The 21,133-nt window shown below is 56.4% G+C and overlaps 6 protein-coding genes and 1 non-coding gene across 7 annotated transcripts; 2 read left to right on the top strand and 5 right to left on the bottom strand.

The window, feature by feature from the left end:
• Positions 1-554: 554 nt before the first annotated feature.
• DICSQDRAFT_160205 (uncharacterized protein) lies at positions 555-3,131 on the bottom strand. Its single transcript, XM_007363269.1, has 3 exons — positions 2,941-3,131; positions 2,139-2,859; positions 555-2,068 (listed from the first exon to the last, which is right to left on the bottom strand). The coding sequence occupies exons 2-3, from the start codon at positions 2,287-2,289 to the stop codon at positions 834-836; spliced, it is 1,386 nt and encodes a 461-aa protein (XP_007363331.1). The 5' UTR covers positions 2,290-2,859; positions 2,941-3,131; the 3' UTR covers positions 555-833.
• A 240-nt stretch (positions 3,132-3,371) lies between these two features.
• DICSQDRAFT_178907 (uncharacterized protein) lies at positions 3,372-4,020 on the bottom strand (the record flags this gene model as incomplete). Its single annotated transcript, XM_007363268.1, has 4 exons — positions 3,372-3,523; positions 3,588-3,596; positions 3,691-3,877; positions 3,949-4,020. The coding sequence occupies 4 exons, from the start codon at positions 4,018-4,020 to the stop codon at positions 3,498-3,500; spliced, it is 294 nt and encodes a 97-aa protein (XP_007363330.1). The 3' UTR covers positions 3,372-3,497.
• A 136-nt stretch (positions 4,021-4,156) lies between these two features.
• Positions 4,157-4,238, top strand: DICSQDRAFT_t57. Its single transcript has one exon. It is a non-coding gene; the product is annotated as a tRNA-Asn (tRNA).
• Positions 4,239-4,561: 323 nt separating this feature from the next.
• On the bottom strand, positions 4,562-6,676 carry DICSQDRAFT_178906 (SHMT-domain-containing protein; the record flags this gene model as incomplete). The annotated part of the gene is made up of 7 exons (XM_007363267.1): positions 4,562-5,156; positions 5,215-5,449; positions 5,503-5,934; positions 5,993-6,091; positions 6,172-6,372; positions 6,427-6,534; positions 6,588-6,676. Coding segments are annotated over 7 exons (1,505 nt in total), but the record flags the coding sequence as incomplete, so codon positions are not given.
• A 220-nt stretch (positions 6,677-6,896) lies between these two features.
• On the bottom strand, positions 6,897-9,448 carry DICSQDRAFT_81835 (carboxylesterase). Its single transcript, XM_007363266.1, has 5 exons — positions 9,189-9,448; positions 8,936-9,115; positions 8,773-8,874; positions 8,600-8,688; positions 6,897-8,543 (listed from the first exon to the last, which is right to left on the bottom strand). Exons 1-5 carry the CDS (start codon positions 9,398-9,400, stop codon positions 7,201-7,203), a joined length of 1,926 nt encoding a protein of 641 aa, XP_007363328.1. The 5' UTR covers positions 9,401-9,448; the 3' UTR covers positions 6,897-7,200.
• Positions 9,449-13,736: 4,288 nt separating this feature from the next.
• Positions 13,737-16,715, top strand: DICSQDRAFT_153489 (FAD-binding domain-containing protein). Its single transcript, XM_007363265.1, has 13 exons — positions 13,737-14,073; positions 14,139-14,264; positions 14,322-14,456; positions 14,521-14,538; positions 14,600-14,671; positions 14,740-14,844; positions 14,902-14,955; positions 15,020-15,177; positions 15,236-15,344; positions 15,419-15,583; positions 15,641-15,979; positions 16,048-16,136; positions 16,203-16,715. Exons 1-13 carry the CDS (start codon positions 13,753-13,755, stop codon positions 16,288-16,290), a joined length of 1,779 nt encoding a protein of 592 aa, XP_007363327.1. The 5' UTR covers positions 13,737-13,752; the 3' UTR covers positions 16,291-16,715.
• A 3,107-nt stretch (positions 16,716-19,822) lies between these two features.
• DICSQDRAFT_81831 (signal recognition particle SRP19 subunit) lies at positions 19,823-21,064 on the bottom strand. The gene is made up of 3 exons (XM_007363264.1): positions 20,727-21,064; positions 20,391-20,638; positions 19,823-20,295 (listed from the first exon to the last, which is right to left on the bottom strand). The coding sequence occupies exons 1-3, from the start codon at positions 20,978-20,980 to the stop codon at positions 19,889-19,891; spliced, it is 909 nt and encodes a 302-aa protein (XP_007363326.1). The 5' UTR covers positions 20,981-21,064; the 3' UTR covers positions 19,823-19,888.
• Between the last annotated feature and the right edge of the window lie 69 nt (positions 21,065-21,133).

The following is a 21,133-nucleotide window of genomic DNA, read 5'->3' as shown; positions in this document are numbered from 1 at the left end:
GCTAAGTACTTGCAGCTACCTGGAGGTTTACCACAGCCGCTCGAAGTTCGCTGGACCGGTATTTCTTGAAACACTCTACAGATCTCACCGCCGTTTCTGCTACTTAAGACCTGAAGAGCGACAACGCAAGGCTTGTCGTCACAGATCTATGCCGTCTTCCTCGGACCGGGCCGACTCGAAACCAAATCCTCGGCGTGTTCGACGTTAGAGGCCCTCCCCGTTTCCATCGCCGACCACACACTCAGTGAGGCTTCTTTGACCTGTTACTATCATATCATGCATACAACAGGCTCAGCCTCAGGACGCCGAGTCCTTGTTGGGAAGTCCAGGACAACGACACGGGGCAATAGGGATGCTCTCAAACTCTAATGCTACTACCGCGCACGCAAACGCTTTGGCAAGTGGACCCGGCCCGCCTCACGGCACGGGCCAGTGGATAGAGCCGGCCTTCGATGGAAAGCTTCAGAGCACTTGGCAAGACGACCCCGGGCATACATGTGGGCATGCATATACCCTTGGCCGGAGATGACCTCGCCCGAAGCATATCACTGTTTGCGCTTTCTGACCACGCTCTGGGGCGTCCGCATGTCATTCGAAGGTATAACTTAAGCTACAAGACGTAAAACGACCCGCCCCGCGCGCCCCAGAGCACTTCGGCAGCGTAGCGGGTGCGGGCGATGGTGGTGTACGTGTACGTATACGTGTCCATACATCGCGATGTGAAATGTCCGTCCGTCCGTCCGTCCGTCCGTCCAGCGAAGCGAAGTGCAGAAACGCAATCGTGTCCCCCCTCTCTCCAGGGCACTACTCACAGCCCGAGGGGCCGGGTCAGCTCACAAGCGGTTGAGAGCGAACTTCGAGCGGTGCTTGGACGAGCCCGAGTCTGCGCCAGAGCCCGAATCCGAGCCAGAGCTCGCGTTATCCGACGCCCCAGTGTAGCTCGGGAGGGACGCGCCGTCCGTCGCGGACCCAGTGGCAGTCGCAATGGACGCGACGATCGTGTCGGTCGCCCCGGCCCCAGTCGAGTCGGTCGCAGTCGCAACAGAGGTATCGGTGCCAGTCGCGACGGCAGTGTCGGTCGAGCCAGCGCTGCCGTCCGTGGCGGAGGCGGTCGAGATGCCCGTGTCGGTCGAGCCGACTGCGGTGTCGGTCCCAGTAGCGACGGCCGTATCAGTCGAGCCAGCAGCACCAGACGTGTCCGTGGCCGTGGCAATGGAGGTGTCGGTCGAGCCAGCGGCCCCGGAGGTGTCGGTGGCGGTCGCGACGCTCGTGTCCGTCGAGCCGGCAGCGCCAGACGTGTCCGTGGCGGTCGCGATGCTCGTGTCGGTCGCAGTGGCGTTGCCCGCACCGGCGGTGACGGTCACCGTAACTGTCTGCTGGGCTGCGCAGTCCGTCGCAGTCGCTCCGGAGCCGACGCCGGTGTCCGTAGCGGTCGCGACAGACGTGTCGGTGGAGCCGACGCCAGTGTCCGTGGCGGTCGCAATGGACGTGTCAGTCGCCCCAACGCCAGTGTCGGTCGCGGTCGCAACCGAAGTGTCTGTGGAGCCAGCAGCACCGGAGGTGTCCGTGGCAGTCGCGACAGAAGTGTCAGTCGAGCCAGCCGCGCCAGAGGTATCGGTGGCCGTAGCGATCGAGGTGTCAGTCGAGCCGACGGCGGTGTCCGTAGCGGAGGCAATGGAGGTGTCCGTCGCAGTCGAGTCGGACGACCCGTCGGTAGCCGTAGCAGTCGAGCCAGCGGAGCCGTCCGTGGCGGTCGCAGTCGAGCCAGCGCTGCCATCGGTGGCCGTAGCGTTCGCCCCAGTGTCAGTCGAGCCCGAGTCGCTCGAGCCCGATGACCCAGACGAGCCGGAGGACGAGCCGCTGCCGCCCTTGCCGTCGACGCCGCCAGACACGCCTGCGGCCGACATGCGCGCCGCGGCGTCGTCGGCGCTGTCGCAGGCAATGGAGGTGCCCTGCTTGTTGACGAGGGGGAGCGCGAAGCACTGCGTGCCGGCGGAGCAGCCCGACACCTGGAACTTGCCGCCCACGCACTGCGCGAAGCCGCCGTTCACGCATGCCTGGTCGCCCTCTGTGAACAGGGAACACGTCTCGTCAGCAACTGAGTGCATAGCAAGTAGAGGGGCTGGAACGGGACGTACCCTTGCAGGACGAGTCCGCGGTGAGGGACGCGAACTTGGCGTTGAGCTTCTGCGCGTCGAGCGCGTTCTGCTTCTGGAAGTCGGCGGGGGCGGCCGCTGAGAACGCCGCGAGGGCGAGGAAGACGAAGGTGGAAAACTTCGCAGAGATCATGGTGAAAGATTATGGAGGGATTGGCACGGACGTGGAAGTGGAGCGTGAATGGATGGACAGTACACGATACAATGAGTGGAAAGCGTCGAGAGCAAACGGATGACGTGAACGAGACGAGAGGCAGGTGGTAAGCAGCGAAGGGAGAAAGGGAAAGAAACTCTAGCACCGGGCTCAGAGGACTGTGAACAAGGTATTGTTCTGAGGGAACAACCCAGCTGGAGAGCCCATGCATTATATACGCCCGGGCTGGTAAACGCCCCCTGAGGGCGCACCGTTCCATCGAGGGTGCTGATCTCGTCACATTCGTCGTCCCGGAGGATCGCCGCGCAACACACACAATGGCGCAGTCGCAGCGGATGGGAAGCATCGGATACGGGAACACAAAGGGTGTTGCTGCCGTTGTCGTCCCCCGTTGTTGTGCAAGAGCATCGCAGTTGGAGCAGGTGGAGCCGCGAACGCGCGCGTAGCACAAGCGCATTGTTACAAGACCACCTGCACGATGTCCATGTGCTAAATATGCTCAAGTGAGCATGGAACCGAGCGCAGGTTTCATCTTCTGTCATCTTTGCGCTGGTGTATGCGGTGTGTTATTAGAACCCTCGTCGTGAGTATCTTTGATATGTGCAGGCTAGCGCCGAATGACGAACATACCTCTGAACCGACTACTGCGAATAGAATCCTCCATCAAGCTCAAGGCCGATGATTAACACATGAACCAGGGCGATGACATGTCTTGAAACTGTATCGTTGCAAACCAACTATGGCGCAAGGGCATCGCGGTTGGCATACGCGCATCACGTTGACCAGAGCGTCCCACCAACATACGGATGCAGTAACAAAATCTGAGAATTACACACGGTTCAGAGCCAGTGCTTGTATCTCATAACAACCCGCGCAATACTATCCACAGTCCAGGTGGAGACTATGATCCAGACACAACGGAATTTCACTCAACTTAGCCGTCGACCGCAGATGCGACACAAGCCGGTCGCGACCTCCGAAGCTAGCGGCAACCAACGGTGATGATATGATCGACAGCCTACGAGGCCACGTAAGGCCCGCGGACTTGACGGAAGAGACGATGGACGAAGTCCAAAGCTTGTTTGGCCACGTCGACGAGGTAGCAGCGCGGGCGAATGCAATTTCACCTGTCCATACACAGTGCGATCTATCTCTACCATTTCTGGACCCGCATCTCAACTCGGAGCTTAGTGAGCGTGGTTCTTGTGGTGCTCTAGAGGAAATGGACGGTCTTCATCAAACCGATGTGACGCGACACGAGAAAGAAAAACACTCACTCAAGTGCACTAACGACCCAAATCAGACCCAGAACAACAATGTCCCCGCCCTCGTTAGCAATGCTGGTCCTCGAATTCAATCAGAATAGCGAATCGGACGCACTCTGGTAGTCAATGGTGTAGCCCAGAGAGAAGATGGCGAGGATGCCGAACAGCAGGGGTGCTGCAGACGCGTTCTTGCCATTGAAGAAACGCGCTTTGATGCCCCCCGCAGAAGTAGGAGCGGGACCCTTGGGGAGCTTGGAGTAGAAGTTGACGAGCGGGCCAAGGCCTGCGCCCGTACCAGACGACTGGTTGAGAATCCGCGATGAGCAACAACGGGACATGGCGACGAATGACGGTCGGGAAGAGGACGACTTACGAGGAGGGACGGGGTGGCGACTTTGGGGGGAACGAGGCCACCGAGCTGACGGCGAATGAGAGTAGGCTGCATGCTGAACGCGACCCGGCGAAGGAGGAGGGAGAGCAACGTCGACTTTGTCGCTCTCGCCCAATCCGTCCCTCCCCATGTGCACCGAAATTCCCCGTCCCACATTGCCCTTGATGTCAAGGTGCTGTCAGAAGTGTGAAGCCTAGTGGCTGAGTTGGTTACAGCGTGGCTGCATTGAAGTCAAGGGCCAGTCGCCGTGAGTTCGAACCTCGCCGTGGCAGTATGCATCTGTTTTCGGCGTTTTTAGTCTTGCTTCACCACAGACACATTGAGGTGGATCAACCTGTTGCCCAATCCTCGCAGAACATCAGCCCAAAACTATGGCTTGATGTCACGAGGTCGTTTCCCCGCTGTCCACTCAGAGAACTAATCGGGTGGGTCCCAGCACTGGCAAGGGGCGGGGAGAATGCCCAACTGCCCCTCAATACTTGAGCTTGATGAATCGTGTTCGCCGATCATCTCGCTCTGGGTCCTCTCAACCACGCTCCACCCGGTCCACTCACCGAATGCGAAGCCTGACCAACATTGGGCAAGAACGCTGTTGAAGAACGCTGTTACAATGTGCATTGCGAATTATAGAGTGGAATCTATTGATACATGAACAACCCAGATATGTTGAAAGTCTGGGAAGGCCGGGGCGTGTTGAATACCCGACACTGACTATTTTACCTCTACTGTCCTAACCGGCATGATCCAAAGCAAACGCTACCCTCTCTCCTCTACACACATATGATACAAACAGATCGACCAATCGCCCCCCTGACATCTCTAACGCGAGCAAGCCAAAGTGTTCGACCCCTAATCATCCGCCTCGATGCCGGCAGGACGAGTGAGCGTCGAGACGTCGACGCCGGGGAGGGGCCACCTGCGCGCGAACTCGCGGACCTCCTTGCGGAGGCCGGCGACCTGCTGCGCGCCCACCTTACCATCCGCGGGCGTGGTCGCGACGCGGACGAAGTCCTTGAGGAGCTTGCTGCCCGCCTCCTTCTGGAGCGTGAGCGAAAGCTGGACGGCGCGGTGGAGGAAGTCCGCAACGACCTTCATGTCGTCCTCGGTCATGTTGCGCGACGTGAGCGCGGCGGTGCCGAGGCGGATGCCGCCGGGGACCTGGGCATTCGTGTCACCTGAGACGGCGTTCTCTGCAAGGGTATCTATGTCAGGAAGCGGAGGCGAGAAAAAAAGCTAGGGAGGACGCACTGTTGATGGTGATGCCGACGATGTCGCAGAGCTTCTCAAGCTTCGAGCCAGTGAGGCCGAGCGGGCGGAGGTCCCAGAGGACGAGGTGGTTGTCCGTGCCGGATGTCTGGAGCTTGTAGCCGCGGGCGACGAGCTCCTTGCCGAGCGTCGTTGCGTTCGCAATGACCTGCTTCGCGTACGCCTTCCAGGTAGGTTGGCATGCCTGGTGGAGGGCAGTAGCGATACCAGCGATGGTCTATCAAAAAGGAGTCAGATCGTACACTCCTACAACAACGGTAGAAGATGTACGTTGTTATGAGGACCACCCTGGCACGCAGGGAACACAGCGTCATTCACGCGCTTCTCGAGGTCCTTCGCCTTGTCCGAATCCCTCTTGAAGAAGATGAGACCAGCACGCGGACCGCGGAGAGTCTTGTGCGTAGTGGTGGTGACGACGTCACAATACTGGAAGGGATCCGCGAGCTCCCCAGCGGCGACGAGACCGCTGGTGTGCGCGATGTCAGCCATGAGGTACGCGCCATGCTCGTCGGCGATCTCGCGGAGAATTTTGTAGTCCCAGTCGCGGGGGTACGCGGAGGCACCGCAGATAAGCAGACGGGGCTTGTAGATCTTGGCCAGCTTGGCGACGCCCTTGTAGTCGATAAGCTGCGTCTCGGGGTCGAGTGAATAGGGTAAGGACTGGAAGTAGATGGAAGACGCAGTCATCTTCTTCTTCGCGGTCTGTGATGAGGCCGCATTAGCCTTCTGAAAGCTGGAGTGGCCCGATAGGAGTACGTACGTAGTACCCGTGCGTCAAGTGACCGCCATCCGGAAGACCAAGACCCATCAAACGGTCCTGGGGCTGAATGAGAGCAGTGAGGGCCGCAAAGTTCGCCGTCTACAGCAGCGAATATCACGCGCAGCAGAACGCCCATCAGTCAATCTCGGACGGAAGAACGGAAGAGCGAGATTACGTACAGAACCAGAGTAAGGCTGGACGTTGACACCCCACTGAGCGGGGTCGAGGTGGAACGCCTGGAGAGCGCGCTTCTGGCAGAGGAGCTCGAGCTCGTCGACATACTCGTTGCCGCCGTAGTACCGTGCGTTGGGGAGACCCTCCGAGTACTTGTTAGTGAGAATCGAGCCGTTGGCCTCCATCGTCGCGCGGCTCGTCAAGTTCTGCGCGTGCGCTCAGCGAGATAAGCAGCGGTATATGAGGTCGTCGGGACGCACTTCAGACGCGATGAGCTCGAGGCCAGAGAACTGCCTCCATGTCTCCTTGTCGATGATGTTCTGCACCTCAGGATCAATCTCTGCAAGGGGCGCGTAGAGGCCCTTGTTCTGCGGAGAGGGGTAAGCCAGACGTGGACGACAATTTAACCGCTACGACTTACGAAGTCCGGAGTGTTGGCCATCGTTCTGTGTATCGGGGCGCGGAGTAGGGTGGTGGCACGGAGGGGGCGAGAGAGAAGGCGGAACATCGAAAAAAATCGACAGCGCTGGTGCTATAAACCCAAGTCAGATCTGCTCTGCCAAAGGCCCGCCACGAGGGGTTAGTCACGTGCCTCGCGCTCTTGACTCGAGCTTCGAACTTCGCGTCAGCCCATGCTCCCACCGACTTTTAGCCTCGTTCATCCCTCTTCTGGCAGTCATGGGAACATGCACACATTTTGGAAGGCCAATGCACCCGGGTAGAAAGTGGTTCGATGTGTATGCGATTACGCCAGTAAATGCAAGGCGAGTAGTGCGTACAACATGCGAGGGACAACACGAGAAATGATCGTACATCGGATGTAGAGTAGCGACACACAAAGCGAGACGACAGCATGCAAATACCCGAATACATAGATGCGCATAAAAGGGGATGATGATGGTGATTGTAATGATGGAGATGCAGCGATGTTTTGTTTTCGCGAACAGCACGAAACCCGAAGAGAAAAGAAACGAATCGGCGGCGAGGTATATAAAGGGTTATCGTCCACCACTCCGTCCTATCTGCACAGAAATTCACCACCGCGGGCGTGAGTCGGCCGGGGGCCCATTGCAGAGCTCGACGCCGAGCTTCTGCACGAGGCTGGTTCCGAGCGGTTCGAGCGCCTCCTTCCATACTTGCGTCCGACGCCGCGCCTGGAAGATGCGCATGCTCCGCTCGCCGGTCTCCCCTTCGGGCCCGAAGACGTACACCTTGTCTTCCCGCCAAGGCGCCTCTCCATACGCGAAGGCAAGCCATCGCTCCTGGATGGTGTTCCGCACGCGCGAGTACGTCCAGTCGTCGACAACCGGCATTGCCCAGTCCGCATCGTAGTCGTACCGGGCGCCGTCTTCTCTTGACGTACACTTGGTGATCATGCACTCGTCATCCGAGTCGTCGTCCGAGGAATAGTAGCAGCCGTTCTCGTCAGGTACAAGGTCGCAGTCGTAGAACGAGGGTGACGAGAGTGAAGGCAAGGGCACGTTGTCGAAGAGGTACATGAGGTCGACCGCGTGGTGTGGCACGCCGCGCGAAGGACCTTCCTGGTCGAACACGTAGCGCCAGACGCCGTGTCCACCACGCGCCGAGCGTAGACTTGACGCGAGCATCTCCGTTGGCCAAGCGAACCGTGTGTCGTTGATTAGCTCCAAGAGGCGGTCGGGGAGCTCGTCTGCAGGTGTAGCGGCATTGATGTCATATGAGCGCAGGATGGTGTTTGCCTTGGTGAGCGACTGGCAGATGGCGCGTATCCTCTTCACGACGCCCGCAGCTGTCCACAGCGATGCCGGAAGAGACCAGAGCAAGGATTCCGCGCCGCAGTCGCCAATGATGAGCGGTTGGCGGATATGGAAAGGATGTGGCGTCCTCGTGTGTGAGTGGGAACGGGAGTCCGTGTGGTGGTGAACGACCTTCAGGTGATGCGAGAGCCCGTTGAGTCCCAAGACGAGATGCGCTTCCGAGTGGTGCTCATGGTGTGCCGCTGAAGAGTCATCCTCAGGTTCCGAGACAAGAGATCCAGTCCAGCCCCGGCGGAAGAAAACGCCATCGTCCACGGCGCGGACGTTCTGGCCAAGTAACACAAGCTTGTCCACCGGAATATGGCGCATCTGGTCCACGGTTTGTACACGGAAGGTCGACAGCATCTTCCCGAGCTCCCAGCCCGCAGAGTGGACAGTGGGCACTTCCAGATCAATTATCGCGCTCTGGATGATGGAGCGATGGAACAGCGGGGCGACCTCGTTCGCGGCGGAGTGCAGGTGGCATAGGATGTCGCCTGCACCCGTCGATTCGCCGAAGAGTGTGACGTTGTTGGGATTGCCGCCGAAGGGCTGAATGAAGCGGTGCACCCACTCCATCGCTCTTCTTTGGTCCCGAAGACCTAGAAGCAGACCTCGTGAGCGATGCAGAGGAGCCTGTGGAGGCGAAGACTCATACCGTAATTGCCCACACCCTCGTCACCTGCGGCTACGTTGTCCTCGCGCAGAGCTGCGCTGGCGGCGAAGCCAAGCAGACCCAAGCGGAAACTAGATACTCGAGTTTAGCCCCCCCTGCTAGCGCCGAGACGGAGGCGGATTCCGAAGAGGCTGAGCAAAGGAGATTGCACGTACTTTATGGATACGACGACGACGGGCTTGCCAACCTGGATGCTCTTCTGGACAATCGGACCAGCGTCGGTGACCCAGTTCGCGCCGGAGCCCCGGTTCCCACCCCTATCATCATCGACATCGCTTGTTAGTTACAGAATCCAGGAGACTCTAGAAGGGGCCTTACCCGTGGATCCAGAGCATGACTGGCAGATACGAGTCGGGTGTAACGTTCGCGGGGCATGTGATGTCGAGGTTGAGGCATTCGAACTCTGACTGCTCGAGCGCCTGGTTGGGAATGCAGTCCTCGGTGAGATTGAACAGCTCCTCTTCGACGCTCTTGAAACTTGGTTGTGGGCATATAGGGCTACAACCAGGACAATGTGAGGTTCAGTTCCCATACTAGGCGAAGTTGTGTATCGTGTGACAAATACACTTACCCGTGTCGCGAGCAATCAGTCACAGGCGGATAGCGCGTGAGGAGATTAGACTGGCGGAAGCGGGCAGGTATCGTCGCGTATTTGATCCCGCGATACTGATGCACGGGAGCATCGGGGGTGGAGACTTGGTGAACGACGCCGGTAAAGGTAGTCTTCAGGTCCTCGTGGAGGACGACCGGCTCCGGAACGTCGTCGAGGATTTTGGCAATCATTATGACGCTGCAGGGGGCGCTAGGACCGGAGGCTGCAGGTGTTGCGAGGCTGATGCGAGTGCGAGATAGGAGGGGAGGAGAGGAGGGAAGGGGTGGGGTCGGGGCCCCGCAGGTCTTGATTTGTACTAACGACGGGACAGCGCATCCGTGGTCCTTCGATCGACCCTTTTCTGGCGGGGAGTAGCAGGAAACTGGAGGCGTGCGCTCGTTTAGGCAATTAGCCCCTCTCCGGCATTCAGTACACGCTCGTCGCCTCGGCGGCAATCGCCGAGAACCTACGTCAATAGACAACGACAGGCGCATCGAACGGCCGCAGAACGCACTGGAACCTTTCTCGTCCATGCGACCCGGTCCTCGCCTGCCTAGGCACCGCGTCTGACACCAACCATGGTCGCCCCACTCACATACCAGTGACCAGTCTCCTCGGTTCCGGTATCACCCGACCACCGCGCAGTTATTCAATTCTGTTCGCATGACACGGGCGGTGCGCGAATGAAATTCTGGCAATGACTGTGGGTATCATAGGCCCCAAAGATCAAGGAGTTAGGAGTTTTACCGAAGGGAAGAAGAAGCAACGCACAAGAAACGTGCCCGTGGGGCAAGAATATGGTCAAAGTTCGGAACCTTGAGGGATATGCCTCGGGGCCAACACAGGTATACCCATGCATGGGCGTTGTCCGCACCTAGGACGTAAATGACCAGCTCTTTGACTACTCAGAATTGTCAGCTGCTGATGGTACATAGACGACTGTAGGAAGATTTCTGTGACGGACCCCATTGGGTACAATCAGCGACCATATGCGGAGAGAAGCTCGAATGTACAGCAACAGACATACATCGACAATCAGTTAAACGTGGACAGCCAGACGATAATCTGCATCTGCATCACGTCTTATGGGTAAAGATGCACGCCCTCATGGGACCGATGATTCAGTCAAAGCAATCATCAGCACTGCGTGTATTAGGTGGCAAGGCGCACAAGAGCGCTTTACGGTACATGATCTAGACTGTAGCATGCTCAGTGGGAGGCCGCGTATTCAATACGTAAGGGACAACTCACCTATCTCACGATATGCTATTGAAGACACTCTGCGTACCGGTCGTCCCGGTTTACGCCCGTTGATGGCAGCGCGATGAGAAGCACGAACGACAAATCCATGACCAAGGCGTCCGTATCAGCATCAATGTATTCCTGCGCGTGAGAACCAACCGATGAATCGAAAACAGACAGCGATCGCACTGAATTCATATCGTAGCAGTCCACATAGCGGTACAGGCCCCACACACCCACTGCCGCAGCGATGGAGCCTGCCTACAACACGAGTCCAACTTCAACCAAAAACGCACCATGGCAAGCAACACGAGGTGGTATGCGCAGCGTGCCAGTCAAAGAGGAGTACATCCAGACAGAAACCAAGGGTCCTGTGGGCTATGGCACAGGTGGTCCAGAAGGCGAAAGTTCTGGCAGCACTCAGCGTTCCCAGCGGCGTCTCCGGCCTTCTGACCCCATAGGAAAGTCGTTGGGAACTTCAGACGCTCCCCCTACAGTCGGCCTATTCTTGGGAGCGAGAAACGAAGGCGCGAAGGCAGCAAGTCCACGGATCCCAACGCATACAGTGACCAAGGAAGGAGGCAGGGGACGAAGTGTATCAAGAGCAAGAACCACGAGAGATAACGGCCGACCTATATAGCGTGTCGGCAGGCAGCGCCCACCCTTCGGAATGTCGCTCTTCTACGAGGCGGGCGAGTATTTTGGGGTGCTTGGTGGCCGCGCTACCGTGCTTGTGTACTTGCGGTGAGTGCCAACAGTGGAGCGGGGTTGCTTCTCGTGATGTTATCGGACGCCTGTGCCGTCCATCGCTGGGTCATGGAAGGTGCACATGGTTCGCATGTGAGCGCATGCGTTAGATTGACGTCTCTGGCCGTCTGCAAGGATGGTGGTGGTTGGTGGAAGAGTGTCAATGGATTTTGGGGGTCATTGCGACGCGATAGCATGAGGCGCCTTTTCGGGAAGGGCGGTGGCGTGCCGCCGATTCAGATCGATGGCGATCGAGGCGCGAGCGACACCTCGGCCGACGCGCACCTACGCACGGTCTACTGCGAATGCTAGGGTGAGTACTGACAACAACGCACACCCAGTAGGGTACGATGTCTAGGTCAAGGAAGGATGAGCGGTATCAGATGGTGCTCGATATGTATCGATGGAAGGAGTAAAGGACCGGGCGTCTCACACTGCCGCGAACGGCACAGACGGCACATGCAGCATCCAAGTACTCACGTTGGAGTCGTGCGTGGCTCTCTAGCTTTGGTACCGCAAAGGTAGTAAAGCAAAGCAACCCCGTACCAGAAAAAAACCCGTCCCCCACTTCCTGTGCTGAAGGGGGCGCATACGCAAAGCGTCGGGGAACCGGTCACAAGTCTAGCGTGAGTCAGGTAGGAGCAACTGTCAAGATAGGCCACCATACACAACTACTTCTTCCCACTGTGCCTATATGCGGAACCGACCCCAGAGAGTATCTGGTCTGCGCAATCTAGTTCTAACACACCAGTATAAGTGCAATGGATCAGAACATGTCATTGAAGTATGTATGAAGAACGGGGGCTGGCAAGCGAACTGATGACCTTGAGCGAGCCGCCGTTACGAAGCTCGTGGAAGCAGGCGTGTAGACAGAGCCATCAACCCGTCGACGCGAGATAGAGTTTACGATTGTGGTGCATTCATCGGGGAGGGCCTGATTCGTACAATCAGCAGGTCAGGAGCACACTTCAGTTCCTTAATATGCTCGGGGCGGTCGCGTCGGTTTCCAGGCAGGCCGAGTGCCAAGGTTATCCTATTCAGCGTACGGGGAACACAGAGTGTCAGAAAGGAATGAACTCGGACTCCCCCGCCAGATCCGCGCTGGGTCTGTCAGAATACTGTGCACGAGACAAAAATAAATCATAGTCCTCCAAAACCTTCAAGCTTGAGCTCCGTCGGGGATGCGTAGGGAAATGTTGAGTAAGTACTTGGTACGTTTGAGATGAAGTGAGACCACTGCCGCGTTCTAACAGGTACAACCATGCCGTATTAGTTGTGAAACAAAGCACTAAAGTGGGCATGATTGATGAGGGACACCATCATAATTAGCACAGTCACCCAGTGAACAACATACTTAGCCGCAAATGACATGTCCTCTCCGCAGCGGTGAACACCCTTCTCCATAGCTCTGCGCAAGCAGACTTCCTAGGTCCTCAATGACGGCTGACATACCGGTGACATCGTATTCACTAAACCTCTCACTCTTTAGCTGAGCATCTGTAAGCACACAGGCACGACATTGAGCATACCATAGCGCGCAATTTTCATCAGGGAATGTCCGCCATTGTCTGTCCGAGGGAAACGATTTGCCAGACATAGGACAGGCATGTTGTATTAGGAAAGTAAAACGAGACGAACAACGTGCACAAAATCGAGGACGGGTACGTACGTGCGAGGACGAGTCTCTGTACGGGTCGTTGCGTCGCAACACTCGGAGATCTGGAGGGCGCGGTTCGAGAGCCGGTTAATTACTATACACTCTTATACATACATACGGCCAGGAACCGATAAGTACGAGACCGGAGGAAATGACGTGATGTTATGAGAGAAGCCAGGCACGTCTGAAGGCCACTAATGCTACATAGCGCGGTTGAAAGGATTCCGAGCAAGAGGGTTCCGATAGAGAGGTGTGTACGGTCGTGCCTATTATCAATGTGTCCTGAGTCGAGTATGTAGCCCAGGGCAGAGTCTGACATGGTTGCATGTGTCAAGGGAGTGTACATAGTACAAAGATCGTGAATCTTCGGCATCTCGGTGCCGTGGGATAGTCTTGATCTCGGAGATTTCGCTTCGTCTGCCGGGATGCCGGGACTTTGCTCGCGGATGGCCGCTGAGCATCAGTGGTGCAATGCCGTCAACGGCCACGGTAGTAGAGCATGATCACGTGGCTCCCGAGCACATGGCTCTCTCGGGCGCTGCTGCTCTTGGGTCCCGTCAGTTCCCCCCTAACTCCGTACTTTTGCTCCAGAGATTTTCGCCTTGCACACACAGCAGCTCATGCCAGATAATTGAAGGGTACAGAACCAAGAAGAATGAGGTTAGTCGAGGGCGCGGGAAATCAAGATTGCCGTGTACCTGAGAGCTACGCAAAGTAATTAACCGAGTGCGCATCTTTGCTAGGTTCGATATGGAACACTGTCCATACGACGTTCGAAAGACATGATCGTGAGTGCCCCAAACAGTTGTCCGCGCACGGGACACCATGTCCTTATAACTCGCGCTCGCTCGCTGCGCTCCCAGCAGAGCCCCCGGTCCGCACGGCTCCTCCGCCACAATGGTCGTCGCGCACACGTCCGCCCTCTCTCTTCCTCTTCTCTTTGCGCTTTTGGGGGCGTTCGACCGAGTGCGTGGGACCGGCGTGGACGCGCTCCTCAACACGTCCACGAAGGGTCTCAAGTCGAACTTTTTCGACGCTTTCGACATTCTCAACATCACTGTGGGCGGCAGGCTACATAAAGCCCTTCCTTTCGAACGGCCCTGCTTTTCTATCGTCGAGGGAAAGCATGTGAACGTCTCCGAAGCTGCATGCGCAGCTCTTCAGGCCAACTATACGAATCCTGTCTACCGTGTAGAACACTTCGGGGCTTATATGCTTGTCTGTCCCTCTCGCAATGGCTCCCACCAAAGTATGCGTGCTGACCTGTTTCCTTTGCGTTGCAGCCCCAGTGGGAAACATGCCAAGCATCTAATTTTACTAACGGGTGTTTGCTTGATTCAAGCAATCCTTCCAACCCATTGGCGTACGAAGGGGTGAACTGCCGGTTAGGCAACGTCCCAACACACTACGTGGGCGCAGTTAATCGCCCTTAGCTTGAACCCCACTGATTGCATTCGTACACCCAGATTGACGTGAAATATGTTGAGGACGTCCAAGCGGCCCTCGCATTTTCCGCATTGACCGGCGTCCGCCTTTCGGTCAAGAATAAGGGCCACGACTACAAGGGTCGTTCCAGCGGCAAGAATACTCTCGCGCTTTGGGTGAGTACTACCGCTGTACATTGGCATATGAATCGACTTCGTGACACGCACTGGGCGATCTTAGACGACAGGGCTACGGGATGTGAGCACACCATAGCAATCTCCGTGTTCTTGCGCCGCTGCTAACCTCGCCACTATACCAGATCTCTCACGACGACAGCTTCACGCCAGAGGGCTGCTCACTAGATACAACATACGATACCATTACAACAGGGGTGAGTCTTACAGGGCCTGGCCTAACCTTCGTACCTCGGGGGGAATACTGAAGCGTCGTCCAAATCAGGCGGGTGTTGTCACGCAAGACGTTTATGAGTACGCCGATGGTATTAACCGCACTATCATCGCTGGGTACCATCAGACCATCGGCTTCTCCGGTGGCTACTTCCTTGTACGCACCTCCTTTCCACCATTTTATCCTTTGTTCAAACCCCGAGCGCGCATGTAGGGCGGTGGCCACAGCATCCTCTCCCCAGTATATGGGCTCGCCGCTGACCGTGTGGTAAGAGGAGCCCATCGGATTTACCCCGTCTGCATGACTGATTAATCCGTTTGTGCACCATTAGGTCCAAGTGAAGGTCGTGACACCCGACGGCATATATCGTACTGCGAACGAGTGTCAGAACCAGGAACTGTTCTTCGCTCTCCGCGGCGGAGGCGGATCAGCGTTCGGTGTCGTAATCGAGTCGACGCACCGGACGGAGCCTAGGTTCCCCGTACAAGCGTATGCCCACTATTCTGCTTCTCGATTCTCTTGGGGGCTGACGCCTCCGGCTTGATAGGGCTTCTTTGAAATTCACGCCGACTGGGACTGATCTCGCAGACTGGTACAGCTTGTTGGTTAACAACTCGCTGCAGTGGGCGAACGATGGCTGGGGCGGACACATTGTCGTAAGTCTCTCCCCTCCCTGATCCCCTCTTCCCTGCTCGCCGCCCGCATATACTTCTGCTGATGTATTCGATAGGGCCCAACGCTCCTACACGTAACCCCGCTTCTGAACAACAGCGCTGCGCAGGCTTCGATGCAGTCTGCAGTCGACTTCGTGAAGGCTCGTAACGGCTCAGTCGTAATCGAGGAGCTCCCCTCGTACCTCGCGTTCTTTAACAAATACGTAACTGCTGCCCAAGCCGTGCGTCTTTATCCATCGTCCTCTCCCTCCGCATATACTCACTCCCATGGATGACAGGCCGTCGGCCCCGAGCTCGAGCTTGGCACCCGCCTGCTCCCCTCTTCCTTCTTCTCCACCGACTCCGGCCGCGCACAGCTCTCCGCGTTGATCAAGGACACCCTCTCCTTCGCGTCGCCGTACATCGTCGCGGGAACGCCCTGGCTGTACAAGCCTCTCGATGGAGCTGCGGGCGAGACGTCGGTGACCCCGGCATGGCGGGATGCGATCTGGCATCTGTCGATCAAGTGGCAGTTCCAGTATAACGATAAGCTAGAAGAGAGGGTCGAGGGGTATCGAACCCTGAGCGCGCACATCCAGAAGTTCAGGGATCTGACGCCGGGGAGCGGAGCGTACTTCGTGAGTGTCCTTCGTGATTTGGACTATTTATATTGGCTGGGGTCGCGTTGACATGGTTGTGGATATAGAACGAGGGCGATGTATACGAGCCGGATCATGAGAACTCGTATTGGGGAGCAGACAACTATCGAAGGCTCCTTGCGGTCAAACGGAAGTAGTCAGTCCAGTTCGCAGTTTCGCTGTCTCATCGCCATGGTATTGACATGGTTCGGCCTTTGCGCAGTGACCCTCTCCATCTTCTCGACTGTTGGCAATGTGTCGGATGGAAGGGCGAAGACGACGACCTCTACCAGTGCCACATCAAACTCTGAATTGAGCTTTGGTGCAAGCTTTCTACGTCTCGTTCAGGATAGTCGTCTATTACGGCCGCCATCTGCACCCTCCGCAGATACCGAAGGCCGCAAAGAGAACAGAAGTCTGTTGCTCGTAGGTATCTTCTCTCTTAAATATAGCCACGTGTTTCTTCCTGTTCGATCATGCACGTATGATGCTCCGCTCCTCCATCTTTGTGTTACTTCGTCTGTCCTCCCCTCGTCCCGGGACTCCGTACTCCGTGCTATTCTGTTTTCATCTTCGTCGTGTTGTGTTGTTTACAATGACGTCCTTGCACTGTTTGCCTTCAACCCTTCTTGTCATTTTCCCTAAGGATTAGGACAGTGGTATACGTCGGGTTATTGTTTATTCTTATGTATACGATCAACTTTATCTTGACGGGCGGAGGAAGCTGTTCGTAGCCAGCCGCGGTCGTCTCGGAACTTCGCCCGTTACTCAATTCTCCGCCTCTGGTCCCGCTCCGCATCATGAAAAGACGCAATGCGCAATTCATGCGAAGTGTCAAATGTACGTCTACCTGCTGCCCGAATCGTTCGCGGATTGCGCCTTCTCCTATGAGAGGCAGGGGGTCCCCTATCGAGTGCTGGGAAGAGCAGGTTATTACTGTCTGTCGGGGCTATCAATCAGGTTCTGGCTCACACCATTGAATAGTATGATAGGCCGATAGGGCCGCTCAATTCTTGAGGACGCAGGACGCGTTCAGAGGCCATCGATGGAGGTGATGGGCTAAGCGAGACTAGCCGACGAGCTCGCCTTCGAAACCCCTCGAGCGACGATAACACTCATCCCCCCTCACAAAGTGCCTCAAGGGTAATGTCAATCGACGCGGAAAGCCTTCGTCTTCAACATACTCGCGATTCATATTTTTCTGTTAGGTTTGGGACACGACAGACCCCTTGGAAAACAACGGGCACAAGAGATGAGGTTGGTACCTTGCCATATGCGGCAGGTTCGGCTAACCCATCACATCCATCAGTTGTGCTCTGAGTGCGTCCTGCGTCCTCAAGAATTGAGCGGCCCTGATGTCATCTCAGAATGTGTCCGGTGCGGCAAAGTTTGTTGAACGGGGCCTTCGCTGAGAATGCGACATGTGGCTTCTGATACTTGGATCTAAGCCATTCATTCGTCGGCAGCATGCCACTATTGCTCAACAAGGTTCTATCTCTCCGGTCATTGAATCTAATCTGCCACGTTCTGTCTCTCATCGCGACTATAAACAGATCCCAATGCACACTCAAACATATAATAGGAACCTCTATCTGCTTCCATGAAACAGCCCCAGGTTTCTCTCTACCAGGAAAGCGTCGCCCGCAAAGTAAGGTAGTATGTCAAGCTCTTCAGAGTCACAGGCTGTCATAGTTGAGGCTGAGTTGGTCTCATCTCCTGCTGCGTCACTGTAGGCTGACCCCTTGGCTTAGTGTGGTCCAATTGTATTGCCAAGTCGCGACCCTTGGTACGTGCATCGTCCGAGGAACCATGGTTCTAACATATGGACAAGGAGTTTCCAGCACTCATCGCTTACGAGTACGTCGCGACATTCGCTAGCGAGGTCACGTTTTTCTGGATTCCACACCAAGTCAACGGAGTTCTGGTCCTGTTTCTGCTCAATCGATACTTGACCATGACAACACAAATAATGGCTTGGGCCCCTTTACCGTCGTCCTTCCAGGTGCGTTGCTTCCTAGGTCAGTGTTTGCCGAAAGGAAGCTTAACATCATGAACCTAGAGGTACGGCCATCGTGACAGCCCAATTGGCCTGACATGCATCCTGATGATGTCAAATAAGCATTGTTTCGCAGTATGATGCCTTCTATTTTACCCAATCTGTGCAATATCTCCCTTGGGCTGGTACGTGGAGTGTCTATGATGTTCAGGTGCTCGCTTTGCATCCCCCACGCAGCGTTCTCGACATTCAGGTCATACGCGTTGTGCCCTGAGCCGTACCGGCTCTTTATCTCAGCAACGGTCCTCTCCCTCGCCGCGTTCCCAGGCATTCTAAATTTGGTTGTGCGTACATATCAAGCAACACGTAGTCATACATTTGGTAACTAACGGAGTCTCTTGTCCCAAGACTACGTTGCGTTTTGTATCCTATGTCCGCGATCCGGTGTATGGCGCATTGCCTGTTCATGAGCTTTCGGAGAGCATGAATAAAAGGTTGGTGATTTTACTAGCCAGTCGCCGTAACACTATCTGATGCTCTACCTATAGATGTAAGCAGTTCATCCATGGCAGCGCCGTTTCTGATGATTTCAAGTCCATGCTGATGTTCTACAGTGACGATTATCTCGCGGTCCTTGTTGATCGGAGCCGATTTACTAGTTTTGTGTGTCACCTGGTACCGCACGTATGAGACCGTCAAGTTTTCCAGGCGGGATCATGCGGGCACGAGTGGAAGGACATTCTCTGGTACCCTTCTCCGTGATGGTACGTGGGATGATACAGAGTCTTTTGACTGGGAGCTCAAAACCTCTGCTTCGTGTTGCGGCGTCGTAGGGACCGCGTACTTCTTGTAGGTGCAGCCCCCATCATCTTTGGCTTGTCCAGCGTCGCTCACTTGCCAGGACGCTGCTCGTTCTGAATTGTCTCCACGTTGCATTCACTCTAGCTTCGGTGAGCATCCTGGAAGAGGCACCTCGAACGCACGGGTGTTTGACGCGATCGAGTAGGTGACCCCCAGCGAGCAGGATTCGGATCCAGCCAGCCTGATGCCGCTATTCTCGGAACCGTAAAGATTGATTTCACGTTGTCGCGATGCACGGCGGTTACTGAGATGTCCTACTTAGGATAACTGCTGTCCTCACGTCGAGATTCCTCATCAATCTGCAGGAGGTCAAGCACAAGCTAGCAGGCTCTTCCAGGTCGTTGTCGGGAGGGGAGCTCGAATTTCAGCACAACGCGTCCGGAAACTCAGACGGTTTTATTGGATCATTCGGAAGGGAGCTCTCGTTTGGTGAAGACAACGTCGGAGACGAGGATGTCGCTGAAGAAGCACCTGTGACTTGAGGCGCCGGAGCTTTTGGTGGAAAGCGATCGCAGTCGTACATCGTTCTATATTGTGTCAGTGCGTCGCGCGGGCATGATGCAGTTCTTGGTTATCTCTGACAAGTCAATCTGTGGCCGCTTATGTATTCACGCAGAGTGGCCCTGCTCGATGATTGTCGTCTCCTCCGAGTAAGAGAGCTCTCCGAACGGCTCATAGATAGGCCTTTGGGCAAAGACGGCTGCGAAGACGAACAGTGATGGTCCGTCGGACTAGGTACCACTAGTGAGTACAGACGATTTGCAAGACTGTATTGCCCGGTCCTAGATGTGCGCTGTATGTCACTATTGCACCCGACCGCGAAGTGCTGCAGATAATGCACTGACCTGAGCGGGCGCCTTCGACTCGTCAACATTGCACAGCAGCACAGCGCTGCGCAACGGCGGGGGGACGGTGGATGGTGGTCTCCAGATCACCCCGGACGCTTTCGGCGCGCCCGATCTTCTGCATACGAGAGAATGCACGGGATAACATTGGACGAGCAGGTTTACAACGTACAAACGCACGAGTTTGGATGACACCGGTGTTGTCTCCTACCCTCGTACACGGACGACCTTCCGTTTTCCTTTCCCTCCTCCTCCACCACCTCCGCCGATGCCTGGTGCAGCTTCTGCGCTCATCCCCGCCTTCACTGTCTCTATCAGTACCCCCGAAGGGAGAGCAGGGGAGTACGGCGAGACCCGACTGGTGAGTTGTGGCCAAGGTTGGGGCGGGGATGGGACCTTTGGGGGGCGCTTCGTCCCAGGGGAGGGTGAGATCGTCGTATTTGCCACTGATGCCTTCGAACCGCCCTTTGCGGGCTGCTTCCCCTTGACTGGAGTCGAAGGAGCGGGAGGCTCCGCGGTCTGCGGAGTAGGATCGGTGTCGTATGGCGGCTTTGGGACGTTATCGGGCTTGAGCATCTGGATCTGGATCGAAATCATCTCCAGAAGTTGCTTCTCTGGACGAAGGCCGGGCATCAGTAGCAGATCACTCCCGAAGTGAGCAAGCTCGCTGCAACAGAGCTAGCGCACGACGGAACTAAAGGATACACACTGGTCTTGATCGCGGGGTTAACCAATCGCCCATCCTTCTTCCACTGCACGCGCACACGACCAGGGTTCTCCCAATCGCGAGGATGCGCCTTGTGTACTTCGTGCAGCGTTCCCAGTCCTAGACGGTTCGTCGCGTCCGCGATGTCCTTGCTGAGCGGCCACCATACGCTCTTGCCTCGAGCTATCCGCCGCTCTCCCCTGCCACCAGGACGTTTGGCGTCGATATAGATGGGATAGATACACGTCCACCTAGAAGGACCATCCAGTTGTTGCCCTCTTGCATACGCACGCGCGCACGACGGGGTGGGTGTTGCACAGATGATGGGGAAAGACGTACTTCTTGTACGGCGTGATGTCCGTTATTGCGTTACCCGCTTCCGTCCCTGCTCCTGGCCTGAACTGGGGCAATGACGGCGACGCCGGGCCTGCATGGGGTTCCCGAAGAGTCGGCACGTCGTCCTCGTCCTCCGAGAAGTCTAGCTCTTCTAGGAGGGCGCCCTGTGCGCCGGTGTTTGGTAAGGGTTTGTTCGGGAGGGGGAGATCTGTATCATCGTCGAACTCTTCCTCCACGATTGCGGTGCGTCGAGACATTGTGTCTTATGAGAGTGCGGCCTAGCGATGCAGTAATTGTGCAGTTCCGGGGCCGATAGGGAAGGCAGCGTGTGTACGGTAAGGGTCGTAGGGGCAAGAAGACAGGCGAATACTGCGCCAAGTCTCACGTCCCCGACGGCGAAGGCGCTGGCG

Source organism: Dichomitus squalens (genome assembly GCF_000275845.1).
Source record: "Dichomitus squalens LYAD-421 SS1 unplaced genomic scaffold DICSQscaffold_6, whole genome shotgun sequence".
NCBI lineage: Eukaryota > Fungi > Basidiomycota > Agaricomycetes > Polyporales > Polyporaceae > Dichomitus > Dichomitus squalens.
The sequence above is the reverse complement of the archived record's forward strand: the minus strand, read 5'-3'. Positions and strand labels throughout refer to the sequence as shown.

Coding starts and splice junctions, on each gene's coding strand:
- DICSQDRAFT_160205 (XM_007363269.1), bottom strand. CDS start 2,289: ATGATCTCTGCGAAGTTTTCCACCTTCGTCTTCCTCGCCCTCGCGGCG. Junction 2,069..2,138: donor CGCGGACTCGTCCTGCAAGG/GTACGTCCCGTT, acceptor CCCTGTTCACAG/AGGGCGACCAGGCATGCGTG.
- DICSQDRAFT_81835 (XM_007363266.1), bottom strand. CDS start 9,400: ATGATTGCCAAAATCCTCGACGACGTTCCGGAGCCGGTCGTCCTCCAC. Junction 8,689..8,772: donor GTCGTCGTCGTATCCATAAA/GTACGTGCAATC, acceptor TCGAGTATCTAG/TTTCCGCTTGGGTCTGCTTG. Junction 8,544..8,599: donor CGAGGGTGTGGGCAATTACG/GTATGAGTCTTC, acceptor GTCTGCTTCTAG/GTCTTCGGGACCAAAGAAGA.
- DICSQDRAFT_153489 (XM_007363265.1), top strand. CDS start 13,753: ATGGTCGTCGCGCACACGTCCGCCCTCTCTCTTCCTCTTCTCTTTGCG. Junction 14,265..14,321: donor GCAACGTCCCAACACACTAC/GTGGGCGCAGTT, acceptor TCGTACACCCAG/ATTGACGTGAAATATGTTGA. Junction 14,845..14,901: donor TCTCCGGTGGCTACTTCCTT/GTACGCACCTCC, acceptor GCGCGCATGTAG/GGCGGTGGCCACAGCATCCT.
- DICSQDRAFT_81831 (XM_007363264.1), bottom strand. CDS start 20,980: ATGTCTCGACGCACCGCAATCGTGGAGGAAGAGTTCGACGATGATACA. Junction 20,639..20,726: donor GACATCACGCCGTACAAGAA/GTACGTCTTTCC, acceptor TGGTCCTTCTAG/GTGGACGTGTATCTATCCCA. Junction 20,296..20,390: donor TAACCCCGCGATCAAGACCA/GTGTGTATCCTT, acceptor GCCTTCGTCCAG/AGAAGCAACTTCTGGAGATG.